This window comes from Triturus cristatus, chromosome 10 (genome assembly GCF_964204655.1).
Source record: "Triturus cristatus chromosome 10, aTriCri1.1, whole genome shotgun sequence".
Classification (NCBI taxonomy): Eukaryota; Metazoa; Chordata; class Amphibia; order Caudata; family Salamandridae; genus Triturus; species Triturus cristatus.
This window is the reverse complement of record NC_140593.1, coordinates 1,142,110,097-1,142,133,281: the sequence shown is the minus strand read 5'-3', so window position 1 is coordinate 1,142,133,281 and position 23,185 is coordinate 1,142,110,097. Positions and strand designations below refer to the sequence as shown.

The 23,185-nt window shown below is 47.1% G+C and overlaps 1 protein-coding gene across 2 annotated transcripts in view; it reads left to right on the top strand.

The window, feature by feature from the left end:
• Positions 1 to 391: 391 nt before the first annotated feature.
• Positions 392 to 23,185, top strand: part of LOC146796768 (uncharacterized) — a 251,019-nt gene continuing 228,225 nt past the window's right edge. For both annotated transcript variants that reach the window (XM_085629469.1, XM_085629470.1), the window contains exon 1: positions 392 to 504. In XM_085629469.1, coding sequence (XP_085485595.1) covers positions 462 to 504 — 43 coding nt within the window. In that variant the 5' untranslated portion in view covers positions 392 to 461. The remainder of the gene's footprint in view (positions 505 to 23,185) is intronic.

The following is a 23,185-nucleotide window of genomic DNA, read 5'->3' as shown; positions in this document are numbered from 1 at the left end:
TCTGCCTTTCACCAGTATGAATCCCGGCAGAGACAGTTCAGTATTCCATCTTTCCGAGGTCGGTGCCATTTAATTGGGTGGGAGTCCGTCCTAGTGTATACAGCGCTGAGGAACCCCATACACCTTATGGAAAACGAGTTATTATATTTGATCTGTCCCTACGCCGAACTCTACAATCAGGACTTTCATTCTTTGGGCCGTTCTCTATTCCTGGGCTACTTCCTTATCTCCCCAGGCTCTGTTCTTCCCTGTGTCCGGATTCTATCCGAATCTGAGGTCCCTGCTCCTACTCCTGCGGTCCCACCTCCGGGATTTCCCTTACCGCGGGCTCCCTTCCTTTGCTCCAGGCCCGGGGTTTCCCTCTCCTCGGCTCTCCCGGCCCCGCTCCTCTCCGGGCTTTGCAGACCGCCGGCTCTGCACACACCGGGCTGCGCTGGGCTCCGCTGCCGGCTCCGTGCACCATGAGCCGCCTCCTGCCTCTACTGCTGCTGCTGCTCGGGGCAGGTAAGTCCGTGGGCAGGACCGGGCGCTACGAGGAGGAAGAAGCAGGCGCTAGAGGGAGGCGGGGCGGACGTGCGCCTTAAGGGGAGGGAGAAGGCGCTAAAGGAGGCGGGGCGGGTGCTGTTTTAGTGTGAGGGACCGGGACACAGGAAAGCAACCTCTCTCCCCCATCACACCAGAATTGGTGGCCAAAGACGCTATGTCTCCCTCTAGGGCCGCTATGTGTAGGGTCGAGCGTCCATACATCTCCTTCCCCCACCCACTGGTGTCGCCATGGGTGCCCCTTTCATCCTCACTGTCACACCAGAATGGCAGCATAACCTTTTTAGAAGAATCACCCCCAACCACAACCTTAGCTGTCACCCTGGATTCCAGTCATTAATTACACCCCCACCCCCCCTCTACCCCCACCTCCCTCCCGTCGGTCACTGCGACCCCAGGGAGCCATCACTACTGTCCACCACCCTCCCACCCCAATTACTGCCACCCCAGGGTGTGAGATTTTTCAGCTGCATCCTTCGGTGTATATCTCGGGTGGGCATCCTTACTGCCCCCACCCCCCACCACCACCACCACCACGCATACACACCAGTCTTTACAGACACTCTATGGACCGGCACGCCAGCCCTCCATCTACTGCGCCCCCCTCTACTTCAAGCCCTGTGTGCCATTACTACAGCCTCACTCCCCCGAATACGGTCACCTCAGATAGATGTGAATATTTCAACCCAGGCGCAAGGACACGGCGCCCCCCCCCCCCCCCCTTTACGGCGAGTCCAGGGTGCCCTCATTACACCACCCCCGTCCGCTCCCCATTTACTGCAGCCCCCGCTTGAGCGCGGCAGCCCCTCCCGCTGAGGGGTGGTCTGCCTGCCTGCTTGTCATTCCTCAGGTGTCTGACATGATAAGATGCGGAGCAGATACACCCGTCCGTGTAAGCAGGTCGAGCGCGCTCAGACCGTGCGATTCAACCACTGTCGCGTCGAGGCTTCTGCAGCGCGGCACAGGCTGAAACTAAGTGATTGTCGCGACAGACACTGGTTGGTCCTGGCATGTCGAGTTATAGATATGCAGATTCATATGCATGGCCCATATATAAACACATGCGGACTTGGTAATATGTGACTACATCCTGTATAGTACCGGCTGCTTTACATGGGCCAGTATATGAACGCACACACTTGTTCCTAGATGTGTGCTGTTGCAGACTGCTGTGTGTGCATCGAGACGTGATACTGATCGGTACAGGCTGCACACACTCAGTCCTGTGTGTCCACCGATCCCGGCACACTCGTATGAGCGGATATAGACATGTACACGCTTCTATTATGTATGCACATATAGCGTCGTATATGCGCCCGTATTCTGTGTTCAGCATTTCTATAGCTTAGTTCTTGTTCGCTCGAAGACCGTTGCCGCTTCACATACAGACGTGTTTGTGTACGAAGGTCGATGTACATACATGTACATACATAATTGCATATGGTTCGATGCGTGCAGCACGCAGGCTTGTATGTCCTTTGATATTCGTACCCTTCGACTTTCGTATGACTCGATATGTCCTTAATCCAGTTGTTTTACGAAAAACACAGAATTATATACAAGGCTATGCGCGCGAAACAGTTGATTCTATATGAAACGATATGTGTATACACAGATTCGAGTCAGTGTGATGCATGCACGAACGAGTATTTTAAATTGATCGCTATAGCCTCACGCAGATGTGTAGATTATCGATCTATGGACACTCGATACGTGTGTTTATGGATCTATGTATTCATGCACACGCGTGCCCATCTGTAAGATGCAGGCAGGCGTGTACCGATTGGTACATTGACATGCACACACTCGTGCCCAGATAGATTTGACCACATACAGACGTGTGTATGTATGTACATACAGCTATATGAGGGACTCGAAAAAGACCACAGATAGGCATATAGCGTTCTGCACACAGGTACGCGTGCCATGGCGCACAGCGTACACACGGCGTCGTTTGATGCACATATGTCATGTCATTCTGTCAGCCCGCCTCTCCCCGCGCATCTGTATTAATTCCCTTGGCGAGAGATGTTTGATTCTGGTTTCTTGTGTTTTTTGGTGAGGGTAGGAGGGTGAAAGGGCGACGATATTAGATCTTTCCTCGAGAGTTCATATGAACCTGCATCGCATGTGCAGACGAGAGGCGACCCCCACCGCGGGCCAGCACCGCTCTAATTAAACGTGTAATAAAACGGAGACACTCACCGTGGCTAGACACATCCCAAGTGCACACTGTGTGTGTTCAACGCACATGCCTCGCCGATCCCAGGGGTACTCTGTGTGTTAAATGCAGAAATCCATTAGTGATGGGTGCACGTCACCCCACGTGTGTGTCAAATGTACTTAACATTCGAATCATCATCACACGGCGTATACTAAATGTATGCGGTAATTAATCATTTGGAGGGAAATCTCCGGTGCAGGTAGCAAGGTACACATGGTGTTATCACCACATACATGAAGTCGACTTAGGCAGTTTCCAGGTGCACGTAGTGTGCATCAAGCAGGTGGTATAGATACACACACGATTATGCAGAACTGAACACATACACAAATTGCATTTTAAAAGCGCAAACACGCACCCCATTAATCAGACCCCAGGTGCACACGGTATGTTAACTGTGCACCTATAAACACAGACAGACATATCTCCGGCACATACAGTTTGTGTTAAATTAAATACAGAAATGCAAAAACGGCTGTGGTATATATTGCTGCACACAGTCACTGTACAGTTCCTTAATTGGGACGTGCTCTCTTCCAGGGTCAACCATTAGGAACACCCCAAAGATAAATCTCACAAAACCTATGGGAGAAGGAGTGCTGTCTAAATGATATAATTCATCAAGAAAGCGTTATCATTGAAGTCAACTTATTCTTAGTGTAAATAGGTCAATCAGAGTCACTTCCTATCAGAAAGAAAACCCAAATGAAGCATCAAACTGTCTTGTTTGTTTTTTACATTCTTTCTTTATTAATCGTTTCACATTTAAGCAAGACAAACACACAGCCAACGCGTTTCGTCCCACCACATGGGGGACTTCTTCAGGGCAGAATTGCATTGACAAAACTGTCGGTCCAAAAGGGAGACTTCAAATATGTCCCCAGACAATGTGTGACTTGTGGATTGAAATGAGAGCCACAGGAACTGATGAGTTCAACCCTTAAATGAGGCAATCTCTGCGATTGCATTTAAATTGGACCGCCAAAGTCCCGTCAGCACACCAGGCCTTTGGTGGTCCGATTTAAATACAATTGCAGATATGACCTTATTTAAGGGTTGAACTCATCAGTTCCTGTGGCTGCGGCTCTAATTTCAATCCACTATGGTGAATTAGTATAGTGAAAATATGAAAGTAATTTGAGTGGTAGATATGTTAGTCAGTTATTTGGATTGAGCAGGATAGTGGAAGGATATAAGAGGGGAAAAGGTTTACATTTATACCCCTGATGGGGTGTTGAAGTGCTTTTTCGGCGAGTAGCACGCTACTCTGGAGCCCATACAGTGTTAGTGGTGAATTAGTATAGTGACATATGAAAATTAATTTGAGTGGTGGACATGTTGGTCTGTTATTTGGATTGAAAAGTATAGTGGAGGGACAGAAGGGGAGTATTTAGGGTTTGGGTTTGTTTGTTTTGCAGCTCATAGCAGTAGGAGGAGGTTTGGGATGAGTAAAAGAGAGGTGGAGGGGGAGGTGTAAAAAGGAGGTGGAGGAGTAAAAAGGAGGTGGAGGGGGAGGTGTAAAAAGGAGGTGGAGGAGGAGTCAGAGGGAGGGTTTAGAAAGGCTTGTTTTGTGGGATTGGAATAGTAAATGAGGTATCAGAAGATGCAAGGAACGGTGGAGTAGGGAATAGTCTCAAAAGGGTTATTTTGGGGATCATAGTAGAGGTATGGGGTTTGGGATGAATGAGAGTGTGGAGGTAGAGGATATATTGATACAGGTATAGGGTGAGAAATAGGGTATTGCATTGGATATGCTGCATTAGAAGAAAAGTAATAAATAAGTAAAAGTAATAAATATATAGATCCAAAAGTAATAAAGATATAGATCCATGAGTACATGGAAGGTATATAGAGGCATAAAGGAAGGTAGTATATGTCGATTAAAGATGCATCAAATAAACTCTGTCTTTCAAGTGTTGTTGTACTTTAAATTAGTTATATATATATATTTGTTTTTAGATCAATAGCGAAGCAATTGTAGATAAATAGTTATGATAAAGATTTTCTTGTTTATGCAGTGACTTATATACATGTTAAAAACATAGAATAATGTAAATATCAGTAATATGTACATTTGTTAAGCAGAACTAATTATATATAATAATTTCTTTAACATAAGTATTCTACACCTTTATACAAAGCAATACACATATATAGGTACATATCTATAGTACAAATGAATGCTTATATACAGAGAGATATGCTGTATATTTCTATCTGTTTGCGTCTGCTGGTTATGTGGGGAAGAGCCGATTCTTGAGTAGTTTTCTGAAGATAAGGTGGTTGTCCGTGGATCTTATGTTGGGGGGTGAAGAGTTCCATAGTTTGGCTGCGTGAACAGAGAAGGATGTGCCACCCATTTTTAGGTCTCGCCTGACCCAGCGCATGCGCTGGTCTGGCGAGACTTATTGAGAGGGCTCCAAAAAGTGCTACCAGGCCAGCCTAGAGCTACAGTGCACGTGGGCGCGCGCGCCGCGCTTTACCGCGATTACTTTCACAGCCGCGCCCGCACGGCCGCTTTGATGTTTGATCGTGATCGCAATCGCGATCACTTTCGCGGCCGCACGGCCGCTTTGCATAGTCAATTGGTCTCGCTTTTGGGACCTTATCAGTATTTAGTTATGCAACTGTTGCATGGCTAAACACTTATAAGGTCCCAAAGGCGAGACCTATTGGCTATGCCAATGCTTGTTTTTTTTCTTGTATCTTGGGATTTTGAGGCGAGGTGCCACTGTAGAGCGGAGACGGATTGTCAGATCCCACCTGATCACAGCATGCTGACTGCACACATACAAACTCTGTGAGACACGCCTCCTTAATTATTTTTTTTATTCATGTTCGATTACTTAAAATCATTACATGTAAAGATAAAACAAAACTAAAAAAAGAAGCAGTTTCCTGTATACCATACAACAAACTGAATATATTAAATTGAGTAAAACAATCTGTAAGGTTTTGGAAGGTTAAAGCAGCACTGATGAATGGCTCTAGTAATCCTTACGATACTGACATTATAGACGCAAACTGTGATGTTCATAAGCCCTTATTGTTTTAAACCTTGGCCGTCAGGGGGCTTTTGGGGGCCCGGAGCACCCCGTGTATTAGTGTTTAAAATCTCTTGAGACAGGTCCATTGTGTTTGATATTTAAAATCTTTGCGTGTTGACATCAAGGGACTGCAGCTTCCTGCATTCCTTTCTAGGAAGTATTTATAAATTGCATAAAGTAGGGTAATACAGTCTAAGATTATTGCAGTGTTAATGAGAGTGCTCTAAAAGGCCTTGTGATTAAATCATGTGACCTCTCGTCCTAATGATCGTGAACCCTTCTTGCTATTGAGCCTCGGCCAGTCCATGTATTACTACAATTAAAATGTCTTATTGCCCGTCCATTGTCGCCTTTGCTGGTTTGCTTTCAGATATAAAGAGCTTAAGCTAAAACGACTATGGGTATTCACACTTCAGAGTCACTACGCCTGTGGGTTGAGTTACGTCTGCCGGTGTCCCCAGCCGACCGAGGCTGAGTAGCTAGGGAGCATGGTCAGATTGGTAAGGCGGGCACTCGGGAAATGGCCGAAGGGCTGGTAGCCGAGTTCTAGCTGTCGGCTGCTTTTTTTGGGCAGCCTGGGGGCTGTCTGTGCTGTTCGGATGCCGCCAGCGGCCCAGTGGGTGCCTGAGTGGCCTTCCTAGAGGCAGCTGGGCAGAGTTACACACCTATGATTGATTGTCTCTGTGCAATGTGTGTGTGATGTAAAGTGCTCTGACACCCTACACGGGTATGAGTGGTGCTATAAAACTAATTAAATACATCTGAGACAGAGTGGTTATGTAGACTTGAGGGGCACTGTTAAAGGGTGGTAGGGAGGGAATCCGTGGCGGAGGTGTTCACTGGGGGAGGGCGGCAACAAACATTGTCGCACCTGGTGCCACCAGTGCTAAAGCAAGCCCTACACTCTCCTAGGGGTGTGGGAAGAAGCCCCTTCATTCCTCACCATTACTCTCTACAGCTCCTGGGAGGTGACGATCCCACCGAGCAGAGGCCATTTGCCAGCCTTCTATGCGAGATGCATGTGTTGTGCTCTCCGCCTCCAACAACTGGTCTTCCCTCTTACCATCGGGGAGACACTCTGACTACACCTCTGTGCATCAGCCAGGGCACCTCCATCTCTATAGGTGGCTTCCCTGCCAATACTCCGTATAGCACCTCCCGACACCCAATACCGATCTGCGTCAGCCAAGGCACCTCCAAATCTGAGTTCACGGGCCACACCCCAGCATCCAATACCACAACCCTTGCTTTCCCCTACCATCTCTATATGAAGCTTGGAACCCTGTGTTCTTCATACATTTTCACCCACTGGACAATTCACTGGGTTACCCACTTAATTAGGCCAAACAATGCCATTCCCTCCTGTTAAAGGAGGCCCAACCATTGTTCCCTGCCTCCTCCCTCTTCAGAGGATATTAGTAAGTCATCAAGCACCTGTGGACCACCCTCTCACAACACCCAAGTATTCCACTCACTTTAAAGGGTGGCGTCCTCAGTGCAAGGCCACTATTGGTGTTAATGCCAACATCTACAGTCCAGTTGACAACTCACATCCACCCACATGTTCACAGTCGGCAAGATATGGCTCGTTGAAACCACTAGTACAACCCACTTGGGCATCCTGCTAGAAAGATAGAGTATCATCTCCATTAACAAGAGAGGGAGCGGCTCAGATCCAGCCATCCTCCATCACCCGAAGGATTGAAGGCTGTGGTCTACCAAAATGTGGTCAAAACGATCCAATCTCTTCTTTAATCTCCCTTGTCGGTGGATTTCTATCTGTAGCGGGTAACTAGTGACCACGGACATAGGGAGATTAAAGAAGAGATTGGATCGTTTTGACTACACTTTGGTAGACACAGCTTGAACAGACAATAGAAATCACTAAGTATAGAGGATTTTCTGCCCAAAATGAGCGTTCTGGCCGTGGACTGATGACTATGAAACAAAGTTTTCCCTGGGAACTTTTTAAGAAGTCCCTGTTGATCAATAAAAGACTTAGTTTAAGGAACCGCGAGACTCCAGGTTGCTTCTAACACAGTCCTGAAGAAGACCCACGCTGATGTTTTAGACTAAACATGTCTTTAGAGGGTCGAAACGTCAACAATCAAGCTAATTTATCTGTGCTGAAAAATAGTCCCGGAGATAAACCTCTGCCCTCTCTGTTATATGAGACTTACAAACTACATTATTACAGACAGGCCAATGAGAGAGCTATTCATACTGTGTTGCATATACCTTCTGAAGCTGGATTCATTTTGTTTGTTTTGCATGTTGTCACATTGTGTTCACTTTATGCACTGCACAAGCACTTTTCACGTTTTGTGCTTATGAAGCAACCCATCAGTAAAATATGTGCAGAGTTGCAAAAATTATTTTGAATATAACACATTTCTGATCGACCCACGTGTGTTGTTGTTCTTTCATTTATGGTTATTTGTTTTTTTAAAGAGATTGATGCCTGATGGGTACAGTTACTAGTCAACTGTATGTTTAGACATTGCATTAGCTCCAACAGAACCACTTGTTGTTTATACTAAAAGATACCCAGGTTCTGAGGAATACAGGGTTACCCCATTGAAGTTTGAGGATTCCGATTTTGAGCAATCCCACACAGGGAACCTAGACGAAGTCTCACAAGAGACCAGGATTGACAGGATACTCAACACGATGCAAGTCAAATACCGCTCAAGTGCTTCCCCCTGCTCATGATGCCTCATTGGACATTCTGCATCCCCTTTACCCTGTTACGACTGTGGTATCCCTTCCTGAAAAGAAATACCCAAGTACAACTATGGCTATATTTAGTTTTACACCAATATACCATTCATGTTCACGCATTTGTCACTTCTCTTGCTTTGTTTGGTTATCATTTTTTCTCACTTGGGGTTTTATGATGAGTAACTCTCTCACCACTCACCTGAGTGTGTTATTTTCATAGGTTTTGTGCATTTCTATTGATACTTGGAAATAAAATTAAATCCGGGAAATTGAATATGATAAGTACTGGTTGACTTCTAAATGTTTTGTTGAGATTAATTCGCGACAGAATGCTTCATATGTATGTGTGTACCCTGTGAGCACTGGGATATACTGGTCTGTGTATGTACCCTGAGTGCACGGGGAACTCCTGGTCTATGTATATGTGTACCCTGTGTGCACGGTGATCTGCTGGTTTATGTATGTGTATAGCCTCTGTGCACTTGGATCAACTGGTTTGTGTGCACTGCGATTTGCTTATCCATGTATCTGTATGTATTCACTGTGATCAACCCATCAGTCAGTGTGCATGTAGGTGTGTGCGTGCATACACCAGGTGTGCACTGGAATCTACACATTCATGTGTGTATGCATTTGTACGCTTAGAATGGTGCACTGAAATGTAATTGCTCCTGCATGTTGTAGATTCTGTGCACTGGGGGGTGTGTAGTTGCACACTTTGTGCACTGAGTTGATCTGTTCATGTGAGCACAGTGTGTGCACTGGGATCTACCTATGCATGTATCTGGTTATCCTACACGCATGTATGGTTGATATTTTAGAAGTTTATATTCCTGAGTCTGGTTTGTGCACTGCATTATTGCAGTCTGTTTGCAAATAAAACTCAAACAGTCAGGCTTACCTGTCTATCATGCAGTGTGCCACATCAATGACTGAAGCTCCTTTGAAGAACAATATAATACAACAGGGATTTCATGTACTGAATGAATCCGGGTTAGACAATTGGGCATCACATCCCAGTGCACATGGTGTACATACATACATACATAGACCAGCAGATCCCAGTGCACACGGTGTACATACATACATAGACCAGCAGATCCCAGTGCACACGGTGTACATACATACATAGACCAACAGATCCCAGTGCACACGGTGTACATACATACATAGACCAGCAGATCCCAGTGCACACGGTGTACATACATATATAGACCAGCAGATCCCAGTGCACACTGTGTACATACATACATAGACCAACAGATCCCAGTGCACACGTGTACATACATACGTAGACCAACAGATCCCAGTGCACACGGTGTACATACGTACATAGACCAGCAGATCCCAGTGCACACGGTGTACATACGTACATAGACCAGCAGATCCCAGTTCACACGGTGTACATACATACATGGACCAGCAGACCCCTGTGCATACAGTGTACATACATGCATAGACCAGCAGACCCCTGCGCACACGGTGTACAGACATACATAGACCAGCAGATCCCAGTTCACACTGTGTACATACATGCATAGACCAGCCGAGCCCACTGCACACGATGTGCTCACACACATAGAGAGGAAGGTAAGCATGGTAGACCGAGTACAATATTGCAGTTTTAGGAACATGACTATCTGGCTGAGGGTGGGGGTGGGGGTAGTTGAACCAGGAGGAGAGCTACAGTAGGAATACCTCATTCACTTAGGGTCACTACTGTGTAGATAGTGCTGGTGTGTCCTGGTCAGCATCCTGCCACTTGTATGGTATTACTGGTAATTTGGGTTTCACTTACACATGCCGACTTCAATCTAAGAGTTATGCTATGTTGAGTTGTATAGCACACTAATCACCCATGAGGGTATCCAGGCGCTTGAGCAAGTGTGTAGATGTGTGTTCCCCAGAGAGTTATTCCACAGCCAGGTCTTCAGCTTCTTGTGCAACTCCAGAAGTGAGGAGCAGGCTCTCGTGTGTTTAGGTGTGATGTAGGAGAACGAGAGACCGCCTACTCTGCTTTTTTTGAATGAGGGGTGTGTGAGGTTGAGTGTAGGTGTCTATTGGGCTGAAGAAAGTGTATGGAGCTGTTCAGGTATGTTGGTCCAGTGTTGTGCAAGCAGGGTACAAATCGAGGGTACACGCAGGTAGATGGCGTCTACCCACTCTTTTCACAGGGTGGACGCCGTCTACCCTGCCAAGGAAGTTAAGCCCCACAGAAATACGCTGAAGTAGGCCCGGTGTAATTTGCAGACACCGGGACATTCAGCAGCTCCTGCGCATTGTCTGCTTTCATTCCGAGCAGCAACGTGCAGGCAGCGAGGGGCTTTGTTATTTTAGATCCCAGGTGAGCCCAAAACAAAGGCCGAAGTTAAGGGACCATCAGGCCTCCTTTTGAATGAGTTTCCTGGCTGGGAGCTATCTGGAGCGTCGCACCGAGATACAAATGCAATGGGGGGTAGGCACACTGTTTATTACTTCACAGGTATTTAAGAGAGGCGGCTTTTGACTTTGTTCAGTCCCTGTTTATAAGAGATGCAGGCACTGCAAGAACGCCAGGTGTGCTGGTCTGTCCCAGGATTTACACAAATGACAATTTAAATACCTCTATACTATTTTGTTCTATTTCTTTTGTAGCGCTGCTCATCGCAATCCAGGGTGTCGGAGCACTTTATATCGCACTTACACATTGTACATGGATTATAAATCATATGTACAGGATGTGTTTCATTAGACAGTGAGGGTTACATGGTGTAGGACTCAAACGCCCTTGATAGCTCACTGTGCTATATCAAAAGGATTGCAATTTTTGCACCGCAAGTAACAAAAGGATCTCTGTGTTAAAAGCAGTAACCCACTTACCCATCTGCGTAAAATAAAAATCTGCCATTGGCGTGTCGCATGATGTGCTTTACAGGAGACATAATAACCCTCTATGCTGCTTGGATTCAAAACTGCGACTAAGCAAAACACAGATCCTTCCAGCAAGTGCATTAACCTCCAGAGTTATCTTACTTAATGTTATTCCCAGAGATGTACTGGGCACACATAGATCTATGCAGCAGGTGCCTCAACCCCATAAGATATTTAAAAATGCAGACTTTGCAACCAATTAAGCAGAACAGTTTTACTGCCACATTTCTCCTTGTTGCCAATTTCTTCTCGGCAGTTTTAATAATTGGGGCCATAGTTACCATTGTTTTACACAACTGACGCAGTGAGACACTTTGCTGGGCTGCATTGAAGGCAAAGGGCAGAAATGCACCATATCTATCAAAATATGGGCATTCATGCTCTCGGGGCACAAACTGCTGCCAGGCGCCAGTGCAGGCACCCTTGCACCATGGTGCAAGGGTGCCTGTGTTACAGGCAGGATTGTTTTTGTGTAGTAAGGGACACCTTCCTGCACAAGAACAATCCATTAAAGCTTTTTCCTCCTTCTGTGTGTGCTGTAGAATGCCGCACTCATAGAAAGAGGACAAACTGAGGAGAAATAAAGACATTTCTCCTCCTTACGCCTCCCCTGGCAAAGAGTAGCATTCTGATACATTCCCAGGGCTATCAGTACTGGTACATCTAGGAATGCTTCGGGATTCCTGGGTGGGTGCGTGGGAACACCCACGCTCCACCCATGGAACGCCTCCTTGGTGCAGAATAGCGGAAGGCAGCGCGTGGCTGCCTTGCTTCACTCTAGATTTACCAAGCCACGCAGGGCCGCGCAATGGTGCCTTGTGGGGCTTGGTAAATCTCATGATAGGGTTTGCATCACCGTGGTCCCCTTTTGCATGGCGCAAGGGCGATGTAAAATCCTTGAAAAGTATGGCCCAAGTGTGTACGTTGAGGCCCAGATTTTGTGTCAGGGTTGCAACACTTTTTTTTTGCACAAATCTTGTTAAGTATTGTAATCCACTCAGATGTTTTCATGCTAGACCTGCTAAACAAATGTGTGAGGCCTAAAGATCTGATTACACTTCTTGTACTGTCACCTCCTGTGAGGTCATGGGTTGTGATGCCAGCTCCTGTGATGTCACATGCAATGTCACGCTCCATAATGTCATGCACTGTGATGTCAATTGCCATGATGTCACTTGCATACTGCCTAACTAGGCTAGTACCCCCACTCTTTTTTTAGGACTTGTGCCTTTTGTGCAGGGCTTTGTGTGTGTGCTGAGGAGTTTAAATTGGCTGTGTTTGTGAATGGAGAGCCAGGGGATCTCTCTAAGGTGGGGTGAGATGTGGGTACGGAGTGGGGGCCGCGTCTGGATGGTCTGTAGTCTGTGTATGAGCTGTTTGGAGAGGTATGCTAGTGAACTATGGTGCAAGAGATGTATATTGGTGAACTATGCTGCAAGGGCAGAGGGCAGGGCAGGCCCTGGACCCAGTGGTGAGCCCATCACTGCTCGGGGCAGCAGAACTCTCAATCGCAGTCCGCTACGCTCCTCCGACACATGGCATTTTAATCATGCATGACGCAATCCGAAGCTTATGTCCTTCGAGCGATTTGGGACGTCTGACCCCGTTCCCTCCCCTCTCCACAGTGTGTGCACACGTCGATGGATGACACATTGCAGTGTGCATGTGGAAAGGCAGGATCGATTCCCACTCAAACGTGCAAGAATACACCGAATATTGTGTACTGTGTGTCCACGCACCATGGTCCACCATAGCGTGTGCATACACGTTCATGGCTAGGCAGGTCCCAGCCAGGCACACACCGTGCACGTGTACATGGACCGGCAGATGCCTATTCCAACACACACAGTGCATGGATGGGTACATTCCAGTGTACACACTGTGTGCACACACATTCTTGATTAGAAACATTCCATTTCGCAGTGTCCTCACATCCTCCGACCACCGTCCGAATACAAGTGTAAGGTTAGCCAAACCCGGGTGCAAACCGTGCACACACACACTCAGACAGATCCCGGTGCAGAGTGTGCACTCTAGCTACACACACACACACGTATGATTATGCAGATTCCAGCTTGCACGGTGTGCTCTAGTGAATGGACAACCATATCCCAAATCTCACACACACATGCATGAATAGGTGCATTCCAATGAATGCACCGTGAGCACGCACACACTTTGACCACACCAACTCACTCCCACTGATGAGTGTACATACCAAACTAAAATACATGTAAACCGTGCACAAAGATACTCGGACTGATCGCAGAGCAGTGTATATGCACACAGGAGCATGAATAGGTACTCGGACAGACAGATCCAGACCAGTGTATGTGCACATACACACGCGCACCTGGACTGACCAATCACAGAGCAGTGTATGTGCACACACACACCTGGACTGACAGAGCCCAGAGCAGTGTATGTGCACACACATGGACCGATAGACCCCAGAGCAGTATATGTGCACACACACACACCTACCTCTTGACTGACAGATCCCAGAGCAGTGTATGTGCACACACGCACCTGGACTGACGGACCCCAGAGCAGTGTATGTGTGCGCACACACACATACCTGGACTGACAGATCCCAGAGCAGTGTATGTGCACACACACACACACCTGGACTGACAGATCCCAGAGCAGTGTGTGCACACACACACCTGGACTGAGAGATCCTGGAGCAGTGCATGTGCACACATACCTGGACGGACAGATCCCAGAGCAGTGTATGTGCACACACAAATGCACAAAACACACCTGGACTGATAGATCCGAGACCAGTGTATGTGCACACACACCTGGACTGACAGATTACAGAGCAGTGTATGTGAACACACACCTGGACAGACAGATCCCAGAGCTGTGTATGTGCATAAACACATACACACACACACATACCTGGACTGACCGATCCCAGAGCAGTGTATGTGCACACACACACACACCTGGACTGACAGATCCCAGAGCAGTGTGTGCACACACACACACCTGGACTGAGAGATCCTGGAGCACTGCATGTGCACACATACCTGGACGGACAGATCCCAGAGCTGTGTATGTGCATAAACACATACACACACATACCTGGACTGACAGATTCCAGAGCAGTGTATGTGCACACACACACACACACACACACCTGGACTGAGAGATCCTGGAGCAGTGCATGTGCACACATACCTGGACGGACAGATCCGAGACCAGTGTATGTGAACACACACACACCTGGACTGACCGATCCCAGAGCAGTGTATGTGCACACACATATGCCTGAAGTGATAGATCCCAGAGCAGTGTATGTGCACACACACCTGGACTGACAGAGCCCAGATCAGTGTATGTGCACACACATATGCCTGAAGTGATAGATCCCAGAGCAGTGTATGTGCACACACACCTGGACTGACAGAGCCCAGATCAGTGTATGTGCACACACATATGCCTGAAGTGATAGATCCCAGAGCAGTGTATGTGCACACACATATGCCTGAAGTGATAGATCCCAGAGCAGTGTATGTGCACACACACCTGGACTGACAGAGCCCAGATCAGTGTATGTGCACACACATATGCCTGAAGTGATAGATCCCAGAGCAGTGTATGTGCACACACATATGCCTGAAGTGATAGATCCCAGAGCAGTGTATGTGCACACACACCTGGACTGACAGAGCCCAGATCAGTGTATGTGCACACACATATGCCTGAAGTGATAGATCCCAGAGCAGTGTATGTGCACACGCACCTGGACTGACCGATTCCAGAGCAGTGTACGTGAGCACACACACACACACACTGCTCTGGGATTTGTTAGTCGAGGTGTGTGTGTGCACAAACATATACACACACACACACCTGTACTGACCGATCACAGAGCATCACACACACACACCACGACTGAGGGATCCCAGAGCAGTGTATGTACACACACACATACACACACCTGGACTGATAGTAGATCCCAGAGCAGTGAATGCACACACACACACACGCCTGGACTGATAGATCCCAGAGCAGTGTATGTGTCTACACACCTGGACTGACCGATTCCAGAACAGTGTATGTGCACACGCACCGGCACGTGCTTATGTAACTTCTGCGCACACTGTGCGTACGCCGGTACGCGCACCGCACGAACAGACGGAGCGCACAGTGGTGTATATGCACACACCGGCGTGTGAATAGGTGATTCCAGTGCGCTTTGCCTACACACATAAACATCCTAGAGCAGTGCACGCTCTTCAGTGGTGAATTCCAGTGCACCCCGGGCATACACACTCGAACAGACAAATCCCAGGAAAGTGTGCACACACGGACGCGCGTGTGAATAGGTGATAATGGTAATTCCCGTGCACACGGTAAGCTCACATACACAGATGTGATTGCGCCAAGAGGTTTATTCACGGTATCTTTCAAGCGGTGGCAGTTGGAAGGAGAAATGTGTTTTAGATTCGCTCCTTGAAGGGGGAGGGCAGCATTTCAAACCACTTATCTGGAGAAAACGTGTCCCAAGCGGGGAGGGAGGGGGCGGGGGGCATCCTCTGAAGACGCAGGTCAAGAACTCAGTTTTCAAAGGATGTCAGTGCAGGGACCCTGGCGGGCACAGCCAATGAGAGACACCCCAGGACCCAGCCTAGTGGGCGACGTGGGTAAAGAACATTAGTCGAACTGTGGGCGGAGAATCAGAGGGCGGGAATAACCCAAGGATTGGGTCAGTGGGTGGAGTCAGAGGTGTGGCAAGAATGCGCAAACATCCCAATTTTTAGTATTTGTTTGGCATTTCACTGGCCAGTTGCAGCTTATCACGTTATTTAATTCAACTAATCGATACACATGTATATTTAAGGATCAATATGAGTTATTGATATTAAAATACATTCACAAGGTGGGATATGTTTCCAATCACAGAATGTCCCAAATACTCTTAAAAATGGAATCACAAGCCATTTGTGTCCCAGCCATGCAGTTTCTGTCATCAACACTTCTTTTTCCACAAGAGCAGTTCAAACCTGGATGGCAAAATATCCTAGCTTGCAAATGTTTTCCACATAACTATGACTCTGCCATATTTGCCAAATAAAAGAGCATCTGCTAAATAATCTGAAGATTTTATCCCAAAAATTGTTTGTTGCTCAAACGGATCAAAAGTTACTAAAAAAAAACACGTGCTGCTGCGAAGTGGATGGCCCTTTGCAAAGGTTGACTGGGCACCTTTCTCTCTGCTGCATTTGTATGTTGCACTGGTAGTAAAGAGGGGAAATCTTTGCAGCCACGGTTGGTATGTGTAAAAAGGTCAAAATAATAAAGTATCAGAAAATGTACCACCTTACGCTGTAGCCTTTTTTTGCAGCAAAATTCTGTCCTCCATTGCTGCATAGTTCCAGTGGCCCCAGAGGAGGCCAGACAAGAGTATTATGCTGCCTAAAAACAAAAAGTAACAACTTACTGGAAAAAGCAAACACTCATAGGGAATGCAAGATTAAGTAAAGCATGTGAAATACAAGCAGGAACAACATGGTTACCTTTTTCCTTTTACACTCATTATTCTGAATTCAATGAGTGTTTTTGCCTGAAAAGTTAAGCACATGACTAAAGAAAGGCGAGAAAACGAAAGCAGCGCTTCACTGGCAAACTTTGTAAAGTGGTGCTAATGTGTGTGGTTGTGAATAAAACAAATCTGGCCACTGTATGTCCACTCTGTCTTGCTTTATTTAGTTATTTTTTGCATTTTTAACCTTTTTTTTCTTCGTCCTGAGGCTGCACTATGGAATAGAAAAATGTCAGAAAATACATTTCCAGCAAAAGTGTTTTCTTTTTTGGATCCATTTCAAAGGGGAAAGAATGAAGAAACCGAGCGAAAGGAGAGGGTAAGGCAGCTGCGAGAGGAAGGCAGGAGACTTCTGTGTGGCCACTGTCCTGGTCTTCTCTGGGCAAGAAGGAAGAGACAGAGTCCTTTTCCTTCTCTGCTGGCCGAGCCTTATCTGCAGGCCTTTGATATTTCTTCCGTCCTGGGAAGTATTTTTAAAATAAAAAAAAGTAGGGGGACGGATTCTATTAAATTAAAAAAGTAGGGGCACTCCATGCCCTGTTGATCCCACCCACTTCGACCACTGTCCCAGCCCCATAGCCATGGGGGGCCTCTATTGGTCCCCTAATATTTGGGGTGAAGAATATCCTCTGCCTGCTCCCGGGAGCCCCCACTACGTACGCTGGGGTAACACCACTTTCCGATACCACGGGCCGCAGCACCCCAAACTCGGGCCCCATTACTCTGCAAATATTATGCTCTGAGACCCGGGGGAGCCCTATCCAGGGTCGCCACTTCTGATATCACTGGGGTAAATACACCCACCACCCTAATCATAGCTGCCAAGTTTTACAGGACCATGCGTGATGTGCTACTCCAGTGCATTTTTTCTTTTAAATCTCGGACTTGTAGTCCTGTTTTATAATGGAATAAACAAGACTACAAATCCCAGAATTCAAAGAAAAAACCCTGGACTGGAACAGCACATCACGCAAGGACATGGAAAACTTGGGAGGGCTGCTCCCCACTATAACTTTCCGTTCACACCCAGGGCTGGACTGGGAACCGAAACCGGCCCTGGCAAACTGCCCGGCTGGCCTCCTGGGGGGTTGAGGGGGTGTGGCCGAGCTGTTTGCAAGAGCCAGTTTCGGCTGATTTTGTTACCGGGGGCCGATATTGCAGGCTGCCGGTAACAAAAATGGCCCCCCAGGGGCCCAAAACCGGCCCCCACCATGGCAGGCCAACAGGGAAAAACGCCCGGTGCCCGCTACGGCCAGCCCGGCCCTGTTCACACCCAGGGGAGCTCACGAATACTCTCCGTACACCACTAGGAGACTACCCTGTCACCCCAGGAGTCCCGTCAAGGGCAGTGCGACAGGTGCAGCCGCACTGGGCGCTGACCTGTGGAGGGGGCGCTGACTTCAGGGAAGGTGCTGTTTTTAGCAAGAACTTATGATTGGGGAGATGTGGAGGACTTTTGCCTGGTGGTAGTGAATACGAGCATGGAGTGTGGGGGCACCAAAAATGATTGTCGCACCGGGCGCCACGAGCGCGAAAGCCGGCCCTGAGTCCTGTCACTTATTGATGTCACTGTGCTGGGGTGCACACCGCACACACACCCCCTCCACCCCTCCCAGTAAAGCCAAGGGGGACATCCCAACTAGATTGTACCCTCCCCCCCCCCATTCCAAGAGGCTGAGCAAAACACCCCTAACATTACTTATTAGCAAAACTAACCTCACTGCATGATTGATCCTGCATGAAGCCCCCACCGTTCGAGAAAGCCCAGGTGAACTTGGTCCAACTACTTATTTAATAACAGGTTGGTGACAGCTTGCACCCGCGTCTGTCTCGTGTACTTGCATAGCCCTGACTAGGCCAGCGAGGGTATCGGGCGCTGCCACGAAGATATTGAAAATTGGCTATACACAATTTCAATGGAACACTGGCATCAGAACGCACTGCAGATGTACACTGTATTGAGGCCACTGGGATTATGTGGCAATGACCGATTAAATAATGTGAAAAGGAAAGACAAATTATGGGGCATAATGCGGTACATTGTGTGGCACCTTGGCTTATTTTGTCATTTTAACACACATTTTAATAATGTCTCTGCAAAGGTTTACCTAATTTGTACCAGTTTAACTCGAACATACAGTAATTGGCAGCAAGTCAAAGGCGACCAGTTAACTTTTCCAAAGCGTCTGTTACTTTCTAATACTAGGTCTGATGCTTGCTTATATTAGTAGCTTTGATTTGTTTGGGCTAGGAACATGTTTTTGCCACAACTGCAGAATCCCATCATTCCTGTGGCACTGACTATACTATTATACTGCCTGCCAAGGGCAATACTGGTTGTTAAAGGCCCTCAACCCGAGTTATTGGCTTAAGCTGCAGGTGAGGGTCTGTAGACTCAAGAATGAAACAGAGGCCCTTTAATAACAGCTATAGGCCGAGGGAGAAGGGCTATGATGTTATCAGAACATTCCACCCACTGAGGGTAGAATGCTCTACAAATGGAGAAACAGAAAAGACAAATATTGGAATGTTGGAGCAGCAGGTCTGTAACACCTAATATTGGACCGCTGGCGCTCCATTGCCGTTAATGGACCTCCCAACATTCCAAGGTTCTAATAATGAATGCATGTAGGTAGCTAAGCAGAATCGAGATTGGCTGATTATACAACTGAATACACAAACACAGAGTTTCAAAACTGCGAAGAGTGTAGTAGGCGAGTAATGGAACCGGAGCTGAGCAGGAAGGAAGAAAAGAGGCCTCAGGGGAACGTCTAACTGTAGAATTAAGCACCCTGGACATGGGCGATGACCGTTGTGGAGGCGGAAGAATCCAGAATGAGGCAGAAAGTAATAGCTAGGGCTTCCGGTTTTATGGTATTTTTTGTTATTGACATTTCTGTCGCATTTTTCTATTATTATTGCAGTTTATATACATTTACTTTTGGTCAGTGAAAAAATCACTTTGCATTTAGCTTGTGTCCACTTTTGTTTTAGCTATAAACATGCACTCGCACCTTGATGTGCACAGGCTGTTTGTGCACTCAACAGCCATTTGTGATGCAACAAGACACACACCTGAGTAATAAGCGCATCTGCACATCTGCAGCTATGTACGCTTCATTAGGTAGTCGCATCCTGTTTTTTTTTGTAATTGTTTTAGCTCCCTCTGCTGCTTATGTGCAGGACGGCTGCCGGGGAACCGAAGGCTGATATAACTCACGCGATATATAGGGTAGCAGGGAGAGAAAGCAATAGGCGAGAGAACATGGGACACAACAAGGTTGTGGACGAAAACCCTCACTCACCCGAGGGTGACATGCTTCATCATTTGGTTCCTCCAACACACGGGGACTGCAAGGTACCCAATGTGGGCTACGAGTTAACCCCGGGGGGAAGGAGCAGGAGTGCGGAGCACGTATTGGATCTACCAACTCAAAATGGTAAGGAGGGGCAGAGTGCAAGAAAAAAAGGCTGATAACATAAGGGCACACAAAAAAACGACTTTCTATGCGTTCTGTTTTAAAAAATAAATACAGACCGAAATAGATTGTATTCCATATTTAATTTTATGGAAAGATTAATAAAAAGAGAAAACTGGAAACCATAGCAGGCAGTGACAGGAACAGGTATCCAGAGGAGGTGGGGAGAACCAGGTAGGAAAATACGTAACCAGCCCCTCCCCCATATGGAATCCTGGGAGATACAAATAGTGTATGCTGCATACACAACCACATAGGTGGACGTGCAGATCTCAGGAGACCGGGCGGATACCCCCACCCATTTACTTCCACTCAGCCGAGATCATTGACATGACAGATTGCTCTAGCTTCTTCCTAACCCTCCCCAGGGATCCCTGCACTCTTTTCTGTAAGTACAGTGGATACTTTTAATAGGCACAGGGTCAAGACTGATTTGCATATGGCTGGGTCCAAACTGGAATGGCATGGTGAGCAAAAAAACGATGGATTTAGGCCCAGATCTCTGTACTGGGGTGAATGTATGACATTGTTCGGCATTCTGTCCATCAACTGTTGTTTTTGCATTTGATACTTTTAATAGTGCACTTGAGAGCTCCTCCTGAGAATGGTACTGCACAAGAATCATGCCAACATAGCCACTGATGGAACTTCCTTTCCTGCTTCCATACACAAAGACCAGCGCTTAATTTGAGCTAGTTCTCGGCACCAGCACTTACTTGTCAACACCGGTGCTTATGACAGCCTGCCACAAGGTGGCAATGTATGACTAATTTAGAGATGACCACAACAACAGTTAAATGTTAATTCAATATACATTAAACATGACAATTACCTGCCGTCCAAGCCATTCTTATAGCTTTGGAGGCCTGAATTAGTCAGAATTGTCACACTTGTAGGAGTGCGATGGTTAGTGGTTGTGTTGTTACTATCATTGGCAGCATGGCAGGGGCAAGTGTGGTGCAAGCTGCAGTGGCCTCCTGATGAGCCCTGGCACCTTTCTTTTTTTTTTAATACAAATTAAGCACTGACACAGACTCTCAAAGCTCCTCCCTACGCCTATACAGTTATGTCCTGCACACAGGTCATGGCAGTGGAGACATTCAGACTCTGCACTCAGTGGTGTAGAAAGCAAACTGGCACAGGAGCTGATGTTCAGAAGCCCGAGTGCCCGCCTCATCACACTCTTTGCCAGGAGAGATGCCTCTTTTCAGCTGCTAGACCTCGCCCATGTTACAACTTACTTCATACTGTTAACCTCACCCCACCAGTTTCCCCTCCTTTGTCCCTCTTCTCCAGAGCTGTGTTCCAATTCTCTACTACAAACTCCTAATCCGACACCACACTCCATTGTTCTGTATCTATGTCGGTGCTATGTTTACATACATACATACATACATACATACATACATGCAGGTGCCTGCCTGACCAGGACCCTTTGTGGTCTTCAGCTTTGTCCTTGTGACAACCCCAGCCTCTCTGGAGGATGATCTGGGCTCTTATGCAAGAGGACTCGAAGCATCCTAGCTCTGCTCCTGTAGCGGTCCTCGCTGTGAGCCCTTCCACTGCAGACCACTCGGCTGCCCGTCTGACATAGAGACTTCAATGCGAGCCACCAGCAGGGCCCTGAGTCTAGGTGCCACCCCAAAGGTGGCTCTGCCTGGAGCAGAGCATGGACACCCATGTAGCGCTTGTGGGAACTCGGGCCTAACTTTAGTGGAAACGTTTTTTACGGAATTCAAGAGGACCTGAACCAAAAACAGATCCTTTAATGTAAGATCTAAGACAAAGCTCCAGTCTTAGGAGACACAGTGGTGCTCTGCAGGAAGGGTCATAGCCAGTGCTTAATTTGAGCCTGTGGTATCTGATGCTCAGCACAGACACTTCATTGTTAACACCGGCACTTATGACAGTCTACCACATGGTGGCGCTGTTTGCCGTCTTTAAAGATTAACACAACAAAAGTTGTTTAATGATTTTATGTACATTTAAAATGACTAATACCTGCCACCTAAGTCATTCTTATAACTTTGGAGGCTGAAATAGTCTGAACTGTCAAACTTTTAGTAATCTGATGGTTAGCAGTTGTTTTGGTACTGTCATTGGAAGAGATGGCAGGGGCGATGGGTGGTGAACGCTGCAGTGGCCTCCTGTCGAGTGCCCTAGCACTTAGTTTGATACAAATTAAGCACTGACATCGACAGACTTGATGCTTCTGGCCGTCCTTGTGTGCTGCTGATACCGGTTGGTGATTAGGTTCCTTCTATAATGAAACCTTAATCAACTCGGGTAGCATTGTACAATTATTGCTTATGTGATGTATACTGCAAGAACTAGGCCTGAGATGTGGTCTAAGTAGGGTGACCAGACGCCTGTATTTCCCCGGATAGTCCTGGTTTTCAGAGGACTGTCCCGGAGTCCCAACTTTTTCCTAATTTTCAAGAAATGTTGTGGCTTTTAGGACAAGGGTAAAGTCATTCTGCAAAGTAGAAATTAAACTTTTACTCCCCTATCAAGAGACACCGCTAAAGTGATTTCATTTATTGACTGTTTATTTCAGGCAGCAGGGGAGGAGTTTGGCTTCGTGCTCGCCGCAGAGGGCAGACAGAGTAGGCAGCTCAGGGCGGCGGTCTTGCCACAGCTAATGTTATATAATGTAGTTCTCTTTTGCCCATAGACTTAACACCCAATGCATTTGCCTAAAATGATC